Raw genomic sequence first — 19,313 nt, 5'->3', positions numbered from 1 at the left:
GTCAACAGTGTGTTGTTGTAGCCAAGGAAACTAATGTCATATTAGGTCGCATCAAGAGGAGCGTTGCCAGTAGATCCAGAGAAGTGATTGTTCCTCTTTATCTGGCTTTGGTGAGGCCGCATCTGGAGTACTGTGTCCAGTTCTGAGCCTCCAGTTATAGGAAGGATGTGGATACACTGGAGAGGGTCCAGCGGAGGGCGACCAAAATAATTCGGGGGCTGGAGCATGTGACTTATGAAGAAAGGTTGAGGGAATTGGGATTGTTTAGTCTGCGGAAGAGAAGACTGAGGGGGGATTTGATAACAGCCTTCAGCTTACTGAAGGGAGGCTGCAAAGAGGCTGGAGAGAGGCTGTTCACAGTGGTCACGGATGGCAGAACACGGAACAATGGTCTCAAGTTGCGTTTGGGAAGGTCCAGGTTGAACATTAGGAGAAACTTTTTCACTAGGAGGGTGGTGAAGCATTGGAATGGTTTCCCCAGGGAAGTGGTGGAGTCTCCATCCCTGGAGGTGTTTAAGTCTCACCTCGACAAAGCCCTGGCTGGGCTGATCTGATGGGTTTCGTCCTGCCTAGGGCAGGGGGCTGGACTTGATGGCTTTTTAGGTCTCTTCCAGCTCTATTGTTCTATGATTCTATGATCTTAAGTGCCCACATCAGCCAGGCCCTAGGACTTCCCCGGCTTAATTCCTGGGGGGAACTGGAGCAGATGCGCTAGAAAACCATCCAGCCTCGAGTTAAAAATTGCCAGCGACAGAGAATCCACCAGGGCCCTCGGTAACTTGTTCCGATGCTGGCTCCCTGCACTCGTAAAAACGTGCTTCTCCTATCCCGTCCCACCTTGTCTCAGTTCAACTTCCTGCTCTGACAGATTGACGAGCACGTTACCAGTGTTTTGCTCCCCATGAAGGGATGAACCGACCATGATCCTGTCCTCTCTTCGCCTGCTCATTGTGGGGCCCTGGGAGGAGAGTGCAGTCTAGTGGGTGGAGCAGGAGGCAGCTTCAAGTCTGCGTTTCTAGACGCCGCTCCTCTCCCCAAGCTGGTCTAGGATGGGCATTTCTCAGGGCACAGCCGCAGAAATAAATAACACTGTTCCGTGAAGTGACCTGGATATGCCAGGGATGCACCCTGCTCCCCTGTGTGTTGAGTTGGTCACAGCTGCCTGCAGTGATAAGGACTCAAAACCAGAGACCATAACGCCCAGCCCATGTATTTACAGATCTGCCCCCAGATAAAACAAACACTTAAGTACACAGCACTGGCTATTTTTGGCCCCTGCCTGGGCTTCCCTGCTGCTGTTCTCATTCAAAGAGCGGTGCAGGATGGGGCCAGGCCGAGCTGGTTACCCAGAGAACAAACCCTGCCCTGGTTCAGAGAGAGCCACATTCATCATTTTCAGCAAAAACAAGGCTCCGGAGGCACCTGACAGATGTATTCGGGCAAAGGGGAGCTGCAGCTGATGCCCTAATAAATGTGTTGCTCATTAAAGTGCCACCAAGCATTTGTTGTTCTTCCCTTCCAGCAGGGAGCCACCCTGCCTCTCAAGGGGGGCAGAGGAGCCAGGACAATGGGCAGTTAGAGCACACGCTGGCCACTGCTGCCTGAGGAAGGAGATGGTCTGCACCCCAGCACAAGGGTGGCATGGCCCAGAGCCAGTGCCAGGACACCCGGGTGCCAGCCCTGCAGCTGGCCCAGTGAAGCCACTTCCTGCAGAGCACCAGGCAGAGCCCCTGAGCCGGGGGAGTACTGGGTTGTCGGCCCTGCATGTCTCCTGCTTTTCCTGGCCGCTGCTCAGCTGGGGAGGTGCTGCAGACACTTCCTTATGGCAACCCAGCTGGAGTCCTATGAGAACCAGGGCACATGTCCAGCTGCACCCCAGCCGGGCGCCAGGGCACTGCGCTACTGGGACTGCTGTCCCCACTGCCCTGGTTGCGCCCCATCCCTGACACACCCCAGCCTGGCCCAAAGGGGTGCTGTGCTGCTGGGGTCCCTGGTTGTGCCCCATCCCCAGCACACCCCTAGCCGGTACTAAGGGGCACAGTGCTGTGAGGGGTGCTGCCCCCAGTGCCCTGGCTGAGCCCCACCCCCAGCACACCCCAGCCTGGCACCAGGGGGCGCAGCGCTGCGAGGGATGCTGCCCCCAGTGCCCTGCCTGAGCCCCATCCCCAGCACACCCCAGCCTGGCACCGGGGGGCGCTGTGCTGCTGGGGTCCTGCCCCCAACGCCCGGGTCACATCCCCTGTTCTCTGCTGTCCCTGGGGAGCCCATTGCAGGATCAGGCCCATGGGCCTTGCAGCAGCAGCTAGTGCTTGACTTGCTCCAGCGGAGCGTGAGCCCCTGGGGCTGGGACCGGTTTGCGGTTTGATTCCCTGGCTGCAGAGCAGCAGGGGTCACAGCAAACCCTTCCCCTTCCTTCCCCCAGGATCCGGGCCAGCCGGAGAAACCCAGCTCGCCGCACGAAACTCCCTGGAAACCCCCGGGGCCGGGGAGGGCTTGAGGGAGTCCCTGGAACAACTGTAACTGGGAACCCTGGACCCAGGGCCCCTGCAGAGAGCCCAGCTGCTGGCATTCGAGCCCCTGAAGCTTGGGGCAGGGGCCCAGCGGGCTGGGGGCACTGGAGGTGGGGGGCCAGAGTGTACTTGTGGGGGTGCAGGAGTTTGGGGTACACAGGTGAGGGGTGTTGTGGCGGAGCTGCCCAGCACTAGAGTATTTTAGGGAGGGGGACTGTGACCCACAGCCCCAGCTATCCCAGCTCTACCCCTCAACTCTGCCAGTGCCCCTCAGTCCTGCCCCACAGCCCCAGCTATCCCAGCTCTGCCCCTCAACTCTGCCAGTGCCCCTCAGTCCTGACCCACAGCCCACAGCTATCCCAGCTCTGCCCCCCAACTCTGCCAGTGCCCCTCAGTCCTGACCCACAGCCCACAGCTATCACAGCCCTGCCCCCCAACTCCTTCAGTGCTCCTCAGCCCTGCCCCACAGCCCCAGCTATCCCAGCTCTGGCCCCCAACTCTGCCAGTGCCCCTCAGCCCTGGCCCACAGCCCCTGCTACCTCAGCCTGTTGCCCCACAGATGCACTTCCCCCACATCCTCCCAGGTGCTCTCACCCGGGGTTTCCTGTTTCTGCCGTGCACTGTTTCCATGAGGTCTCTGGTGCCAGGGAATCCCCACCATGTCACCGTGCCCTGGGCTCCAGCCACTGTGCCTCAGCAGCATGACCTGCCCCACTCCCACATCCCAAAGGGCATGACCCTGCCGGCTGTGGGGTGGGAGCACTCTGGGGGGGCAGGACTGCTGGGCTTGTGTCTGAGCATGAGGAGGGAAGTGGAGTCTAGTGGTTAAAGCAAGGGACTGTGGCATCAGGACTCCTGGGTTCTAGCTCCTTTACTACCTCCCTCTCCTCAGGAAGAGCCTGCCACTGCCCCGCGTCACAGAGTGGGGTGTCCCAGGCCCCGCACCCCCATCCGCAGTCGGACGTGGCCCTCACTTGGCAGGGAGAACGAAGGCGTATCAGGCGACAGGCACGCCGCATCGATTAGACGTGTCAGCACAGAAACAGAAGCTGTCGGTACCATCCATCTTGGGGAGGGGGGAGCCCATGGGGGTCCCCAAGCTGGGGCCCTGGCCCCCTTCCTCCCTCTCCAGCCGGACCAGACTAGATTGCCCCCTCCACAGTCCCCTTCCAGTTCAAACCAGCCAGGACCCTCCTCCAGCCTTTGTCCTTTCTGGGGGAAGAAAGGTGCCACCTGCTTGCCTGGGTTACAAAGCACCTGGAGGGCCATGGTCCGAGTGTGAGGCCGAAACACCCCTCCCCACTCTGCACTGATGCTGTGCCTAGGGAAACTGAGGCACCCACCTCGGGTTACTACAGGGCACTCGGAAACACATGCAACGGAACCAGGGGAATAAAATCCTCACGCAGCCCACATCACCACACCCCGTAGCCGTAGCGCAGCCTTTTCCAACCCCCGGGAGGTCGTCTCTTCCCCACTCTCCTGCAGCAGGGGGTTCCCTGGGCTCACAGCGCACGGCTGCAGGGATGTACAGGTAATGCTCGGGGGGAGCGCAGACTGTGAGGTCCCTGCCAGGCACGGTTCTGCCCCAGGTCCCTTCACACTGGGGGCTGCGCCTGGGCCGTGGCGGGCGGCTGGAATGTGCCCAGCTCTTCAGCTGTTGTGCTGCGAGGGGGAGGCAGCCCCCAGCTGCCCCGACTCTGCTAATCTGGGCTCTGCACGGCACTGGGGCTGCATGCCGGGAGGCACAGGGGGCAGCAGGCCAAGCTGGTAGGGGTGCGAGGGGGAGGCACAGAGGCCCACTGGGCCCTGCCTGGGGCCGTCTCGGGGGTGGGGCTGGCGGGAGGGGTGTCTGGTCGGAAGGAGAGTCCACCAGGCCCGGGGAGTTTGGAGCAGAGTCGGCTGGAGCGTCACAGGGGCTCGGAGCCTGGCATGTTGGTCTCAAATACAGACACCCCCATACTGTATACACCCCCCAGGCTCCCAGCCACCCCCTACAGGCTACGCCCCCATCCACTCACCCCACCCTCCCAGCCATCCCTATAGGTTACACCCCGCATCCGCTCACCCCACCCTCCCAGCCACCCCCTCCCCCTTCAAGTGTTTCCCAGCCCGGGGCTCCCCGACTGTGGCCTACGGCTGCCTGGGGGGGGGGGGCAGCTGTTTAAATGGGATCCGCAGCGGCCCCCCACCCCCACCCCCACCGGGAGCGGGGCTCGGCCCAGGCGGGTTCCGCCCGTGGTGGGAGCCCCTGGTTCAAACATCGCCGCCCGCCCCAAGCTGCCCCCTTCCGCCCCCCAGCTCCCCACACGGCCCCTCCCCTTCCCAGCCCCCGCGGCTCGGCTCGGCTCGGCTCGGCTCTCCCGCCCTGTCTAGACAAGGGGAGTCCTGCCCCCGCCCCCCCCCCCCGACGCTCCAGCCTTCCTGGGCGGGGCCCCGCCCCCCATATAGCCGGCCGGCCCCGCGCGGGGGGCGCTGCGCCCCGGCTGCCGCTCCGGCATGGACCCCGCTCGCCGCCTGCTGAGCCTAGGTGAGCCCCGGTCCCGTCCCGTCCGGTCCGGTCCGGTCCGGGAGAGCTGGGCCCGATCCCGCCGGCCCTGCCTGCGGGGCGCCGCCGCCCCCGGGGGCGTGTTCGCTGCAGGGGCTCCGGAGAGCGAGGCCCATTTCCAGCCGGGGCCGGAGCCGTCTCAGCCCGCGCCCCGGTGGGAGCCAGCGCCCGGGAGGGGGCGACTCCCGGATCCCGCGCCGGTGGGAATGGGATCGGGCCCCTGGGCTCTGGCGGTGGGGAGGGGGCGGGGATCTGCCGGAGGGTCCCGCGTGCTGTGTGCCCGGCTGGTCTCTGAGCCGTGGTCGCCCCCGGGGTCCTTCCTGGACAGAGCGGCTGGTTCCGGGGCCTGAACCCAGGAGTCCGGGCCCCTCCCCCACGACATAACCCCCAGACTGCCCCCCGCCCCGTGCTGGGATCAGCATTGAAAGCCTTTGGGGGACCCTTCTGGGGTGACCAGGCTGCCTCCCAGAGCTGCCCTGCCCCCCACGGCTCTAACCCACCAGACCCCCCCCCCACTTCCAGGACCCTGATGCCCACCCCCCATGGCTCTAACCACTACACCCTGCTCCCTCGGGCCGCAGAAGCAGGGTTTGTAGGTTGGTTTTGCAGGGGGCTGGCTGGACTTTGCCCCAGGGAGGGAGGGGCAGGGGGCCGGGTATGAAAAGCCTGGTGGGGTGACCAGGCCTTGCATCCACCTGAGGGGACTCGGTGGATCTGAGGGTCTGTTGGAGTAGGGGGTGTTGCTGCCCCTCCAAACCCAGGGCTGAGTCCTGGGTGGGAAGCGACGGTGCAGAGGGCTGGATGCAGTCGCCTGCCTGTGTCCTGGCTCTACCGCTCACTGGGCCTGATCCGGCCCCCACGGGCGACAGTGCCAGGTCTGCTCCTTGCCTGCAGTGTCTGTGCACCCCAAGTGGAGAGGTGCCCCCTTCCCAGCTGCTGCAGTCCCTGGTCCTCCTGGGCTCAGTCAGTTATCCTCCCTCCCAGCCCTGCACTCCCTCAGCTTCAGCCTGGCTTGGGCTGGTCTGTTCTTGGGGTGGGGGAAATTCCAGGGTCATCTTCCCCATGCCCACCTGCAGCTGATGCCTCACCAGTTGAATCCCCTTTGGGCTTTGGTGGTGCTGGAGTCTGGGAGGCATCCAGCTGGGTGCAGAGCGCTGCAGCGGCAGGATCTGGGGGCCTGGTGTCCCAGGGCTCAGAGGCGGCCAGGTGGGAGGGGGTGTGGGTGGATTGTAGGTCAGTGCCCTTCTCTTTGGGGCTTTCCCTACCCGGGCATGTGCCTGGCTTCAGATGCGTCCGGAGCACGCTGCAGACTCGGGACTCCTGGGTTCTCCCCAGTAGGTTGAAGGGAACAGGGCCTAGAAGCTCTAGGAGTGAGGTCTGGGGCCCAGGACTCCAGGGTTCTATCCCAGGCCTGGGAGAGGAGTGGTGCCTAATGGAAAGAGCAGGGGAGGTTGGGAGCCAGAGCTCCTGGGTTTCATTCTGCCGTCTGGGAGGGCAGTGGGGTTTCGTGGCGAGGGTGGTGAACACTGTGGGGCGGGGAGTGGGGTCAAGATATCTGGGTTCTAGTGCACCGTGGGGGAGGGGTGGGTCAAGTGATGTGGATGCCCGAAGGACTGGATCCTGTTGGGTGCTCAGTGCCCCATCCTGTGTTCCTGGCAAGCGGAGGAGGGGCCCTATGAAATATTTCTCTCCATTGTGCCAAGTGATGAATCGAGTGGAGCAGCTCAGCTTCCCTCTGGGGGAGGCGGGGATGCCAGCGTTCCCCTGAGACGGTGCCCACCCACCTTTCCAGAGAAGCGGGACTTACGAAGGGGCTGTGATTCACAGGCAGGCAGCGCTGTCTAGTCAGTGGGGGGTGGGCAGCACAGTCGGACTAGCCCCCTCCCTGACCCCCATGCTGTGCCTCAGTTTCCCCATCTGCCTTTAGTCTCTTAAGACTAGGCCCTCTCTGGGGTGGGGGCTGTCTCTCGTTGTGGGTTGATGCCATGCCTGCTGCAATAGGGCCCCTAATCTTGGTTGGGGTCTGGGCACCCCCTTCGCATGACCGGGGCCCAGATCCCAGTCCAAGGGGGGGGTTCTGTGCAGCACCTTGCACAATAAGGCCCCAGTCTTGGTCAGGACTGATGGTTGCTACTGTGATTCCCAGGACCTGGGCCAGCTGTTGTAGGATCTTTGATGTGGATTTAGGTACCAGGTTTTAGGGGCCCATGTTTGGCCCGTGGGTTCCCAGCTGGATCCTACACTGCATGCTCACTGGTGTTCTCTGCAGGCTCGATGGGCTCCTGTAGGTGCCTCCTTAGACGGCTGTGCCGTAGCCCAGCCAGCTGCACCTGGGTGGCACAGGTGCCTGAGTGCTTCAGGGGCCAAGCTGGCAGTGGGCCATTGGCTGGCAATGCCAAGGTCTGTACATGCCAGGCTGGGTCCAATGGAGTCCTGGGGGTGGGAGTCCTCTATACAGGCTGTGTTTTGTGAGCCTGGTGGCAGGACTGGGTCCCCCCCCCCACCCGTTTGTTTGAGTGGTGGCTTTGAATTTTGCATTTAATTTCCTGGTTTCATCAAAGTGGGGTGGGGGAAGGAAGAGAATGTGAAGCAAAGAGCCAAGTAGTGGGTTGGGAGCCAGGATGCCTGGGTTCTGTTCCCAGCTGCCATTTGCCTTGAAACTGTGCCTCAGTTTCCCCACGGGCAAAATGGTGGCAGCTGCTTTCTCAGCAGGCGGTGCTGCGAGGGCCCAGCTTTGGGGCTGGCCAGGGCCAAAGTGCTGCCAGCACGCTGGCAGAGTTGGTGGCAGAGGTCACATCCCTGCGTCTCTCGTCATTGGCACTTGCTTGGCGTGGCTGTCACTAGAGAACTGACGTAGCAAATGCATCTGGTCTCATGCAGTATCCTGAGCTGTGGCCATGAGTGGAAATTAAGCTGCTGGGACACGGATCCCAGCTGTCCTCGCTATCGCCAGATTCCTCCTTGGACTGTCTGCTTTTTGACAGGGGCCACATTCCTGGTACGTGTCTGTCCAGCGCCTGACACAATGAGGACTCGCTCACAGGCAAGGCTCTACCATAATGCACTTAATACAAACTCCAGCCTTGCAGCACTGAGTCAGGCCCTTGCAAATCTTGCGTGGGTTAAATATCATGCTTGTAAAAGTTAACAAACCAGCTGGGGACAGCACCGTTGGGTTCCTTGTTGTCTCGTAGCCCCCGGGAGTCATATTTCTGAGCTTCGCTCTGCCACTGTGCAGGTTAGAAACTTGTTTTAATGAGAGCCCAAGTCCTCTGCATCCCAGGAGTCCAGAAGCTGGGGATTTAAGAAAAGGCTGGTGATAAAATCACAGGGTGGGGAGGGCCATGCCTGCAGTGCTGGGGCTTGGCTGTATCTGCGGGGGCTGGAGGCAGGATGCCTCTCCTCTTGTGGGGGCAGGCGGATGAGTTAACCTGGCAGCGGGGTGGGGGTGTTTTGACGGGGAAGACATTGCCTGTCTGATTTCGAAACTGAGTGAAACTGAAAGGCGGGAGGCGCGTTGTGAGGAAATGGTGATGGGTCCAGGGAAATGATGGGTTTTTGCCTCTTCCCCTTCTTCTCCCAGAACCTGCCCCCTGGCTTGTACCAGGCTGTGAACCTGTGTGACTGAGCGTGTGTGGGGGAGGGTCAGCATCCCACCTCCACGTGGTAGCATGGCAGGTGTGACCCCAGCTTGGCACTGGTGGATCCGACAACTCAGGGGGCAGATAAGTGGTGGATTGGGCCCGGGAGGGGGCATCAAACCCTGATGTGGGAGCTGGGCAGAAGTGAGATGCAGGTCAAGGGGAGGAAGTTCTCGGTATCTTGCAGGGTTATGCACTAGCGGCGAGATGCTGAGATCAGAGCAGTTCCTGGTACTACCCAGGCCAGGGGAAAGCACAGAGGGGCCAGAGCCCTGGCTGGTGTAAAACGGCCTCTTTCCGCTGAGCTCGGTAGGGCTGGGTTGGTTTACATCTGCTGGGGGCTTGGCCCAGAAAGTCTGGTTGATTCCTAGAAGTGCAAGTGGCTGCTCTCAGAAGGGTCTGGTGTCTGCCGAGAGCCCGGACTCCTGGGTCCTAGCCCCAGCTGTGGGAAGGCAGAGTGGCCTAGTGGTTACCGCTGGGGGAGGCTGGGAGCCACAGCTCCTGGCTCTAGCCCCTGTGTCGGGGAGAACCGTGTGGTCTAGTGGTTAGACCAGGGCTCCACACACAAGGCTGTGGCTTGAAGCAGCAGAGGCAGGAAAAAACACACAGTCTCCTGCCTCCTTTTGGAGAAGTGGGGACTTTCCTGGGGAAGCTGTGTGGGGTGGGAGGGGCGCTGCCCGGCTGCACCACAGGGGCACCACAGCATCTGCTTGGCTGGGAATGCGGGGCTGGGGGCGGAAGTCGCTGCTTGGCGCGTGGCTGGGAATGTGGGAACGACGGCCTGCAGGGAGTTAGTGCTGGCCCGGGAGTGAGGGGCTGTCACTGGAAGTGGGGGCAGAGGACCGCCGGGGTGACGTGACACCTGGATCTCACTTGGTCACCCGCCCGGCTCAGGGCTTCCCACCCGACCTCCCCTGGGGGGCGCAGCCTGGGCACTTTGCCAGCTGGGAGCTGCACCTGTGTGAGCTGGAGGGAGCTGGGAGCCAGGCTGCCGGGGCTCTGGCCCCAGCGCAGGGCAGGCGTTGGGGGCGACGTGCTGCCCGATCCATGGGGAGCAAACGGCTGCTCGGGGAGAGGAGGTGACGCCAGGGCTGACTGGCTGAGCGCGCAGACAAAGCCCTTACGTGGGTCTCACTCTGGCCAGCCAGGTCCCAGCGGGCGCAATCTGGCTCCTTTGGACTCAGGGGGACCACATCCTGCAGCGCCCATCGGCTTCAATGCGCTTCCCCCAGGCTGTCAGCTGAGTATCTGGCCCAGAGCCCAACCCGTCCCGTGTGCTCCAGCCCCACTCCCAGAGCCAGGCTTTGCCTCCCACTGAGCTTAGTCGGCACCCGGCTCTGACGCCATCGTGCAGCTTCTCCCGGAGACCAACCCCGGCCAGGAAGCAAATCGCACGGCCCAACTCTGCCTGAGCACCCCAGCTCTGACTCCCGCCTGCCCCCACCCCTCCTGTGCCGAGCCCATTCCACTCCCAGCCTGTCCCCAGCTGGCGATATTTTCTGCCTCCAGCTGTCTACTCTATTTCCGGGGCCTGAGTATTAATAGGCCACCAGGAGGAGGGGGATCAGCTGGCATCTAGCTCTCCCCCGTGTGCAGCACCGGCATTTTGCTCATTGCATTGGTGGGGAGGGGGGCTGCATTGTTATTGGTGGGAGCCCAGCTCCCCTAGAAATCCAGTCACTCTGGGGCCTTCCCACCAGTGACTCTGCAACTCACATTCTAATTTCGGAAACTTAGAGGCCCCCGTTGTACTCAACGATTCTATGGCTAGAACTGGAGAGACCTCGAGAGGTAATCAAGCCCAATCCCCTGCCCTCACAGCAGGACCGAGCTCCGCCTGTATCATCCCTAGAAGCACTTTAAAGACCAATAAGGTCATTTGTTAGGTGATGAGCTTTCATAGGACAGACCCACTTCCTGAGCTGAAGAAGTGGGTCTGTCCCACGGAAGCTCATCACCTAATAAATTCTTTTGTTGGTCTTTAAAGTGCCACTGGATGGTTTGGGGGTTTGGTGGAATACAGACGAACACAACTATCTCGCTGTCACTATGTCATCCCTGTTAGGCATCCGTCCCACCTGTTTGTAAAGGTGGCCAGTGACAGAGCTTCTGCCACTCTCTGATTTCAGTGCCAAGCCCCTGACAGTTAAGAAGTTTTTCCTAATGTCCAGCCTAAGCCTCCCGTGCTGCAGTTTGTCTGTTAGTTCTTGTCCTGTCCTCAGAGCCCAAGGAGAACAGCTTTTCTCTCTCCTCCTTGTAACCCTCCTTTAGGTACTTGACAGCATAACTACCCGCAGGCAGGCTTGACCCAGGCACCTCAGGGCTGGGTGTGCTAGAAGCCAGCTGGCTCTTAGCTAGGGCTATAGGGTCCCTTCTTTCTCTGTGTAAGTGGTCTTGGCACCCCTGCATGGGGCAGTGACCCATGCCTATGTGTGTGGGTTACAAAAGCTGCTGTGAGGTCCCCACTCAGTTTTCTGTTTTCCAAACAAAACAAGCGCAGTTCTCTTAATCTTCTCTCGTGGGTCATATTTTCTAGACTTTTGTTCCTTCTAGTTGCTTTTCTCTGGACCCTCTTCAGTTTCTCTACAGCTTTTCTAAAACGCAGTGCCCAGAACTGGACACAGGCCTCCAAACTGAGGCCTAATGAGTGCAGAGCAGAGCAGAAGAATGACTTCTTGCGACATTCGTGTGCTGCTGTTTTTTTTGCAACAGCATCACACTGTTGACTCATAATTTGCATGTGGTCCGCTATGACCCCTAAGTCCCTTTCCACAGAGCTCCTTGCTAGGGAGTCCACTGCTCGTCCTGTATGTAGGAAGCTGGTTGTCCCTCCCTAGGTGGAGCACTTTGCATTTGTCCTTACTGAACTCCGTCCTGTTTTCCTCAGACCAGTTCTCCAATTTGTCCAGATCATTTTGAGTTCTGACCCTATCCTCCAAAGCAGTTGCCACCCCTCCCGGCTTGGTATCATCTGCAAAGTCGATAAGGGTCCTCTCTATGCCAATATCCAAATTGTTGAAGATATTGAACAGAACTGGCCCCTGCCGGTCCCCACTTGTTATGCCCTTCCAGAATGACTGTGAACCATTTACAACTACTCTCCAGGGTACCTACGGGAGACAGCCCCAAAGAGCTCATAGTCTACACTGACAAGGTGCAGGAGGGGAAACTGAGGCATGATAGGAATCAGAACTGGAAGGGACCTCAAGAGGTCATGAGGTCCAGTCCCCTGGCCTCATGGCAGGACTATGCACTGTCTAGAGCAGCGGGTCCCAACCTTTTCGAGACGGGGACCCATTTTGGCAATTCAGTAAGACTCGGTTGTGTCTACACTTGCATTCCTCTTTCAAAAGAGGCATAAAATGAGGTAACTCAAAAATGCAAATGAGGTACAAATTTGCATATCGGACACCTCATTTGCATATTCTTATTTCGAAATAGCTTCTTTCGAAAGAAGAAAACCAGTGTAGATGCTGGTCCTTCGAAAGTAAACCCCATCTTCGAAAGAATCCTTCCTTTTTTTTATGGGAAGAAGGATTCTTTCAAAGATGGGGTTTACTTTCGAAAGAGCAGCGTCTACACTGGCTTTCTTCTTTCGAAAGAAGCTATTTTGAAATGAGTATGCAAATGAGGTGTCAGATATCCAAATTTGTACCTCATTTGCATCTTTGAGTTACCTCATTTTTATGCCTCTTTCGAAAGAGGAATGCAAGTGTAGACACAACCAAGTCTTACTCAATTGCCAAAATGGGACCCCGTCTCGAAAAGGTTGGGACTTGCTGCTCTAGACGGTGCATAGTCCTGCCATGAGGAAGGGGAGTGCAAGTATAAACACAGCCCTTGTGACCTAAGGCAGTTCAAAATGGGAGGGGGGAGGTACTCCCCTGGCAAAATGCATCTGCCCTGCCCCCCCCAGCTTAAACCCCCCCCTCAGCCCCAAAACTCCCCCCCACCCCACCTACCTCACATAAACTCTGCACACTGCCGTGGCTGCTTCTTCACTGGGCCACCACTGCCTCCTGTCCGTGGCTCCCCTCAGCCCTCCTACTCCCTTCCCCAGCTCGCAGCACTGGCAGTTCCCTGCCCTGCCTCACTGAAACGGGACTCAATTTATTTGGTTTACCAGCCAGAACCTTCCTGCCAGCCATTTAAACCAATTAAACTGAATCCCATTTCAGGGCGGCAGGGCAAGGACTGGACGCCAGAGGAGTGAGCGGCAGTAGCCAGGAGCTGCAAATGGCTCTGTAAAGAGCCACTTGCGGCTCGGGCCACCCGGCAAGCGACCCTTAGAAAATTAAATGGTGACCCACAGGTTGGGAATCCCTGGTCAAGAGCATCCCTGATGCAGGTGTATCTAATCTGCTCTTAAATATCTCCAGTGATGGATCCACAACCTCCCTGGGCAATTTATTTCCCTGTTTAACCCCCCTGAGAGTTAGGAAGTTTTTCCTAATGTCCAACTGAAACCTCCCTTGCTGCAGTTTAAGCCCATTGCATCTTGCCAAGGAGACCACTTTTTCTCCTTCCTTGTAACATATTTTTTCAGGTAGTTGCAAACCGCTGTCATGTCGCCTCTCAGTCTTCTGTTTATAAACGAAACCAGCCCAGTTCTTTCTGTCGTTCTTCCCAGCTCTTGTTCTCTAGACCACACGCCAAGAAGATCATCCAGTCTGAGGCCAGCCAGCAAGCCAGCAGTGGGACTAGAACCCAGGGATCCTGGTGCCCCATGCTGCCTGTAATGTACCTTGATGTTGCTAGTCAGGCAAGAATCCTGCTGGTGTAGCCAAGCTCAGTCTGGGCCCCTCTGTCTCAATGGCTCCTCCCTACATTCATGTGGTTAGCAGTGTGACCCTGGGGTCAGGTCCTGCAGGTGGGACGTGACCACAATGGACCAGTACTGGGAACCGGCCCACTGACTCCAGCTGTGCTGGGGCTGAGGGAGCCCAGCTGGGCACGGGCCAGGGTGCCAGGGATGCACATCTTCCCTCTGCTGAGGGTAACCCCCCTCCGGCTGCTTTGAGTTCCTCACCCAGCCAAATTTAGCGGTTTTCCAGCCGGCGTGGCCCAGCGCGCACAAACCCTTCCTGCTCGGTTGCCGAGCGACAGATCCACACAACAGGGGGAGATGGACCGTCCGGACGAGTTTTTGGCAACCCCTCTGCAGGGCGTGGGTCGGACGCAATGCCCGGGGCTGCCAACGGTACCAAGAGACAGACCCTGAAATTCCCCCGTGGCCCAGACGCTCCCTCCCCGGCGCACAGCGGCTCTCAGTGTCGGAGAATCCAGCTGTTCCCTGTCCCCTTGCCTCCCGCCAGCCCCCGGTGCAGAGAGCACAGCCAGACTCCTAGGTCCTGTCCTCACAGGGTAGAGCAAGGCAGGGCTGGGGTTGGAGGCCTGGGTGGTTGATCCAGCTCTGACCTGCCCTTGAGTGACCCACCTGCTCCTTCGGGCCTCAGTTTTACCACTTGTGAAAGGGGGATAATGATTTTATTGCTACTTGGGTGGTTGCCCTTGAGACGGGACTGAGCAGGACAAGGCTCCTTGGAGAGTGGCTGGAAATGTCTGTCGGGGCACCCAGCCGTGGCAGGGGAATCCCCAGCTCTGCTCACTGGGTGATGAGGTCGCCTGCTTGGCTCCCCTGTCTCTGTCCTGCTCCTTGAGTCCCTGGGCTGTCTAATTTCCATGGTGTAGTCATGGGCTGGGCAAGCTCCGACCTGAGGCTGCGTCCTGCTGTCAGCTACAATCCAGCCCTCGAGCACCATTGCCACATGCCAGCAGGGCAGCGGGGTGGGGGCCTCGCAGTGCTCGGTGCAGTGGCTGGGCAGCGAGGTCAGCGGTTCACACTAGGCTCCGGGCACTGGCTAGGCAGCAGCGTCGGGGCCTCGCACAAGGCTCTGGGCACTGGCTGGGCTGTGGGGTCGGGGCCTCGCAGTGCTCGGTGCACTGGCTGGGCAGTGAGGTCAGCGGTTCACACTAGGCTCCGGGCACTGGCTAGGCAGCAGCGTCGGGGCCTCGCACAAGGCTCTGGGCACTGGCTGGGCAGTGGGGTCGGGGCCTCGCACAAGGCTCCGGGCACTGGCTGGGCAGTGGGGTCGGGGCCTCGCACAAGGCTCCGGGCACTGGCTGGGCAGTGGGGTCGGGGCCTCGCACAAGGCTCCGGGCACTGGCTGGGCAGTGGGGTCGGGGCCTCACACTAGGCTCCGGGCACTGGCTGGGCAGTGGGGTCAGGGGTTTGCACTAGGCTCCGAGCACTGGCTGGGCAGTGGGGTCGGGGGTTTGCACTAGGCTCCGGGCACTGGCTGAGCAGTGGGGTCGGGGCCTCGCACAAGGCTCCGGGCAGGGCCTCTGGAGATGTGGGGCCAGTGTGTGCGGTGGTGGCGGTTCTCCTCGGTGACGGTGTCCGCGCCCCCCATCCCAGTGTCCGCGCTGAGGTGAGAGCGCCTGGGCTCCAGGCCCTGCCAGGACAGGGCGCCTCGGCCTTATTGGGCGGATGCCACACAGACCAGGCCCAAAACCACCCTGCCCTCCCGCCCCTTGTGCCGGGCGTTGAGTCCCTGTAAAAATCCGCCTCCCCTAAAGAGCCCACAGCCTAACGCTGGTGGGAGGGAAGCTGAGGCACAGAGCAGGGCTGTGACTTGTGCGAGGCCACCCAGCAGGCAGTGGCAGAGTTGGGACTGGATCCCGGGCATCCAGGGTGCCCACCCTGCCCATGGCCATCCTGGCTCTGCCTTCCAGGTGCCCCGGTGCCCTGTGCACAGGAAGCTGTGTAGGCATTTCCTGACGGGGCCCAGCTGGCAGAGCGACTGCTAACAAAGGCAGTAGCGGTGGCTCCGGAAAGCCCGGCCCCCTCAGCACCGTGTGACGCTGTGCGGCCGGAGGGCTGCGCGGGGAGAGGGGTCGAGCTCTGCAGCCAGCTCTGGGAAGGTGATGGCTGGGCTGTAAGCGACAGCGTGTCCTGGCAGGACCCAGAGCCAGGCATTTCCTGGAGCCCTGGGCACAGTCTGGTCCCTCGCCTGGCCCTGGGTGTCCTCGCATGCCTGGGCACTAGCACCAGCATCCTTTGCACTCGTCCCTGGCCTCTGGGTGTAGTTGCACACCTGGGCACTAATGCAGTGTCCCTCACACCATTCCCTGGCCTCTGGATCTCCTCCCACACCTAGGCACTAGCACAGCATCCCTTGCACCATTCCCTGGCCTCTGGATGTCTTCTCACATGTAGACACTAGTGGCAGCATCCCTCGCACTGCTCCCTGGCCCTTGAGTGTCCTTGCACATCTGGGCACTAGCACCAGAGTCCCTTGCACCAATTTCTGGGTGTCCTTGCACACCTGAGCACTAGCACAGCATCCCTCACATTACTCCCTGGCCCCGGGTGTCTTTGCACACCTGGGCACTAGAGCCAGCATCCATCACACCAGTCCCTGGCCCCTGGGTGTCTTTGCACCCCCGAGCACTAGCACAGTGTCCCTCACACCAAGTCCTGGATCCTGGGTGTCCTCGCACATCTGGGCACTAGCACCAGAGTCCCTCGCACCAAGTCCTGTGTTCTGGGTGACCTCACGTACCCAGCTATGAGTGCCAGGAATGGCCGCAGCAATGCCAGGCTCCCCTGGGACAGGCCCAGCTCTGAGCACTTGTGTCTCAGCTAAGCTATGGGGCCACACCCAGGCCTGGCCTGCGTAGCCACCAGCCCCCCTGCAGCCCCTAACGGCTCGGGCTTTCGACACCGCTTGAGTCATGCCCTTCAGAGCAGGGGGAAGTGGCCAGGAGATAAGTGTCCTTGTGAAAAGGGAACCGATAACACCCCTAGTTACCACCCGGATGTTTTCACAACATAGCCAGCCTCGCTTCGGGGAGCCAGTGGGGCCAGGTCACCATTGGGGGTGACCACCCGGCTGAGTGACACTGCCAGCTACTGCACCTCCCTCTGCCACGCTGAGAGTGCTCACTCCCTCTCTTGCACGAGGAGCGTTACAATGGCAGCACTAGCCCCCGACTGAGATGGGGCGTGCAGTGTCGGGCGCACACGGTGCCGTGACCCTAGAGAGCTAGACAAAGGGAGGCTCTGGGGGTGGATGTTTTTTAAACCAACGGGTGCGAGGCACCTCTCACAAACCAGCCCCTGGTCGCTGTTGTACAAATGGGGAAACTGAGGCACGGCCGGTGGGTGTGACCGGTGGGTGAACCAGAGGCCTGAATGCCAATCTCCAGAGTCCTCACCCACTGCCTACTCCCTACACCAGCCTGCCACTCTGCGGCTTTCCCCCTGTGCAAAATTGATAGCAGCATCCTCGGTGCCTGCAGCTCTCAGCCCTTCCACACCCCAGGAGTCTGATTGGTCTTGTGTAGCCCAAGTTTCCCCTGACTTAAAAACTACAGGTTGAACCTCTCTCATCCAGCACCCTCGGGACCTGGCCGGTGCTGGACCAGAGGATTTGCCAGACCAGGTCAGTGTTGTCTAGCAGCATCACCAACCCTGCCACTGCTGACTGGGCTCTTAGAGGACAGTTAGGGGTAAATTACAGCCAAATAACAGTGCAGAACACTGAGAGCCAGGACTGGTGGCTGGAAACAAAGTTTATGGGACCGCAGGAACTGGGCCACACCCAGGATAAGTGGCCGTCGGGTTAACCTCAATCGTGCCAGATTACAGCTGTTGCCGGATGAGAGGGTCCCGGACTAGAGAGATTTGGCCAGGACTCTCTTACCAGATCAGCCATAGCGTGTCCTGGCACACGCGTCCTGGCACAGGGCAGACGTGCCCCCTGGTACCGCAGCCTCCTAAAAGCCCTGGATTTGGAATATCACTGTTGCAGTTCAGGGGCTGCTCTGCAGAGCCCTGTAAACAGCCCGTCGTCTGTGTGACGCTGTTTGTACTGACTTTGTTGGGGCTCCTTACGTGGGCGGTTGTGGACCTCGGCCATTGGTGGATCTCTGGATGAGCTGAGGTGCTCCCTGTACCACCCTTGAGAAACACAGCTCTGGTCCCTCTGTGCTGGGCTGTGGTGAGGCCTCAGTTGGAGTCCTGCAGCCAGTGGCAAGCAGCACATGTAAGGCCAACGGGGTGGGATAACTCAGTGGTTTGAGTGTTGGCCTGCTAAACCCAGGGTTGTGAGCTCAGCCCTTGAGGGGGCCATGTAGGGAGCTGGGGGCAAATAGACTCGGGGGAAGAGATGGGTGCTGGTGCCTGGTCCTAGTAAGAGGGTGGGGGGCTGGACTTGATGACCTCCTGAGGTCCCTTCCAGCTCTAGGAGACGAGGACGTGGACGTGCTGGAGAAAGGCCACAGGCGTTACCAAATGTGATCTGCGGGGGGCAGATTACAATGAGGTTTGGCTCGTGTGAGAACAGACAGCTGGGGGGCTGGGGCCTGGTCTCCCAGCAGTTGAAGGGCTGGGGCAGAGGAGGGGGCTCTTCCCACCTGGCTGTTTGCTGGCGAGACGCAGCTACTTCCACCCCAGGATGGTGGGGAGTTTCTTTCCTTGGACAGACGGTTGCTGGTGGAAGAGGAGGATGGGGACGGGGGAGTTAGTACAGGTTGGGCTGCAGGGAAGAATCAGTCGTGGCTCCGAGCTGGGCTGGACCAGCCCTGCATGTCTGATGGCGTGAGAGTTGCAGAGCTGCCAGCGGCCGGCAGTCCCTGGGGCCGCAGCTGCTGGGAATGCCAGAGTCCCTCTGCAGACAGCCCTGCCGGGGGTCCCAGCCAGCAGCTACTGGGCAGGAATGTCAGCGGCAGCTGGTGCAAGTTCCCAGCTGCACGTGGGATTGAGTTTCACAGGCGCGCAGACGGCCTGGCCGGAGAGAGACCTGCCGGCCCTCAGTGCCCCCTGCGGACACCTGGCAGCGTGGGGGAGCTTGGCTGGTGTCTGCAGCCCCAGCTGGGAAGCAGCACCCACTGCCAGGGCCCTGCGTGTGCCCAGGAGAGGGAACACCCCAGGGGCAGCTGATTCCAGAGCAAAGCTCCTCTGAGCCAGCCTGAGAACCGAACCCTGGCTCCTAACTCAGTCCAGCTGGGGGCTGCCTCTGGGGGGCCCAGGCCAGGGATGGGGGGGGCCCGACTCTGTCAACTTAACCCTGCGTGGCTCTGGTTGGCTGGTTGTCCAGCGCCGGTTTGCTCGCAGCGTGCGCTGCGTCCTGGGGCAGAGCAGGGCAGCCCAGTGCAGGGCGGGGGGCCTTCGGCGTGCAGCGTAGGAGGCAGTTATCCTGCCAGGGGCCATGTGATGGGGGAGGGGCAGTCACCCCGGGCTCACTTGATGCATTGTGCCAAGGCAAATCCTGCCCCTAGTGAGCTCCCGCACGGCCCAGGTGCAGCCGGCTGAGCTGGGACTAACCAGTCCCTGTGATGCTGCTGGACCTGGATGAGCTCAGCTCGTCCACCGGCTCTGGCAGGGTGGGCATGTGCACACAGTGACGCAGCCAGTGCGTGTGCGTGTGTGTGTGCGTGCGAGGAGGTCACTTTCCCATAATCCAGCCCTGGCCCCTTGGCACTGCCCCGGAGCTGGTGCCCATGCTGAAGCCAGCCCGGATCCCACCCAGCCGCCAGCTGCCCTGGCTCTGATCCAGCGCCTTGGGGCGGCCCTGTGGCCTGGGTGGAGGAGGGCAGAGATGGGTCTGG

At 60.5% G+C, this 19,313-nt stretch overlaps 1 protein-coding gene across 3 annotated transcripts in view; it reads left to right on the top strand.

Annotated features, from left to right (window-relative positions):
* Positions 1-4,943: 4,943 nt before the first annotated feature.
* ADGRE5 (adhesion G protein-coupled receptor E5) overlaps positions 4,944-19,313 on the top strand; it is a 40,473-nt gene continuing 26,103 nt past the window's right edge. For all 3 annotated transcript variants that reach the window (XR_012642828.1, XM_074980323.1, XM_074980321.1), the window contains exon 1: positions 4,944-5,040. Coding sequence is in view for 2 of the 3 variants with exons in the window: in XM_074980323.1 (XP_074836424.1) it covers positions 5,010-5,040 (31 nt within the window). In the remaining variant the exon portion in view is untranslated. The remainder of the gene's footprint in view (positions 5,041-19,313) is intronic.

This window comes from Carettochelys insculpta, chromosome 29 (genome assembly GCF_033958435.1).
Source record: "Carettochelys insculpta isolate YL-2023 chromosome 29, ASM3395843v1, whole genome shotgun sequence".
In the NCBI taxonomy this organism is placed as follows: Eukaryota; Metazoa; Chordata; order Testudines; family Carettochelyidae; genus Carettochelys; species Carettochelys insculpta.
Note: the sequence above shows the minus strand (reverse complement) of the source record. Positions and strands in the feature narration are given on the sequence as shown.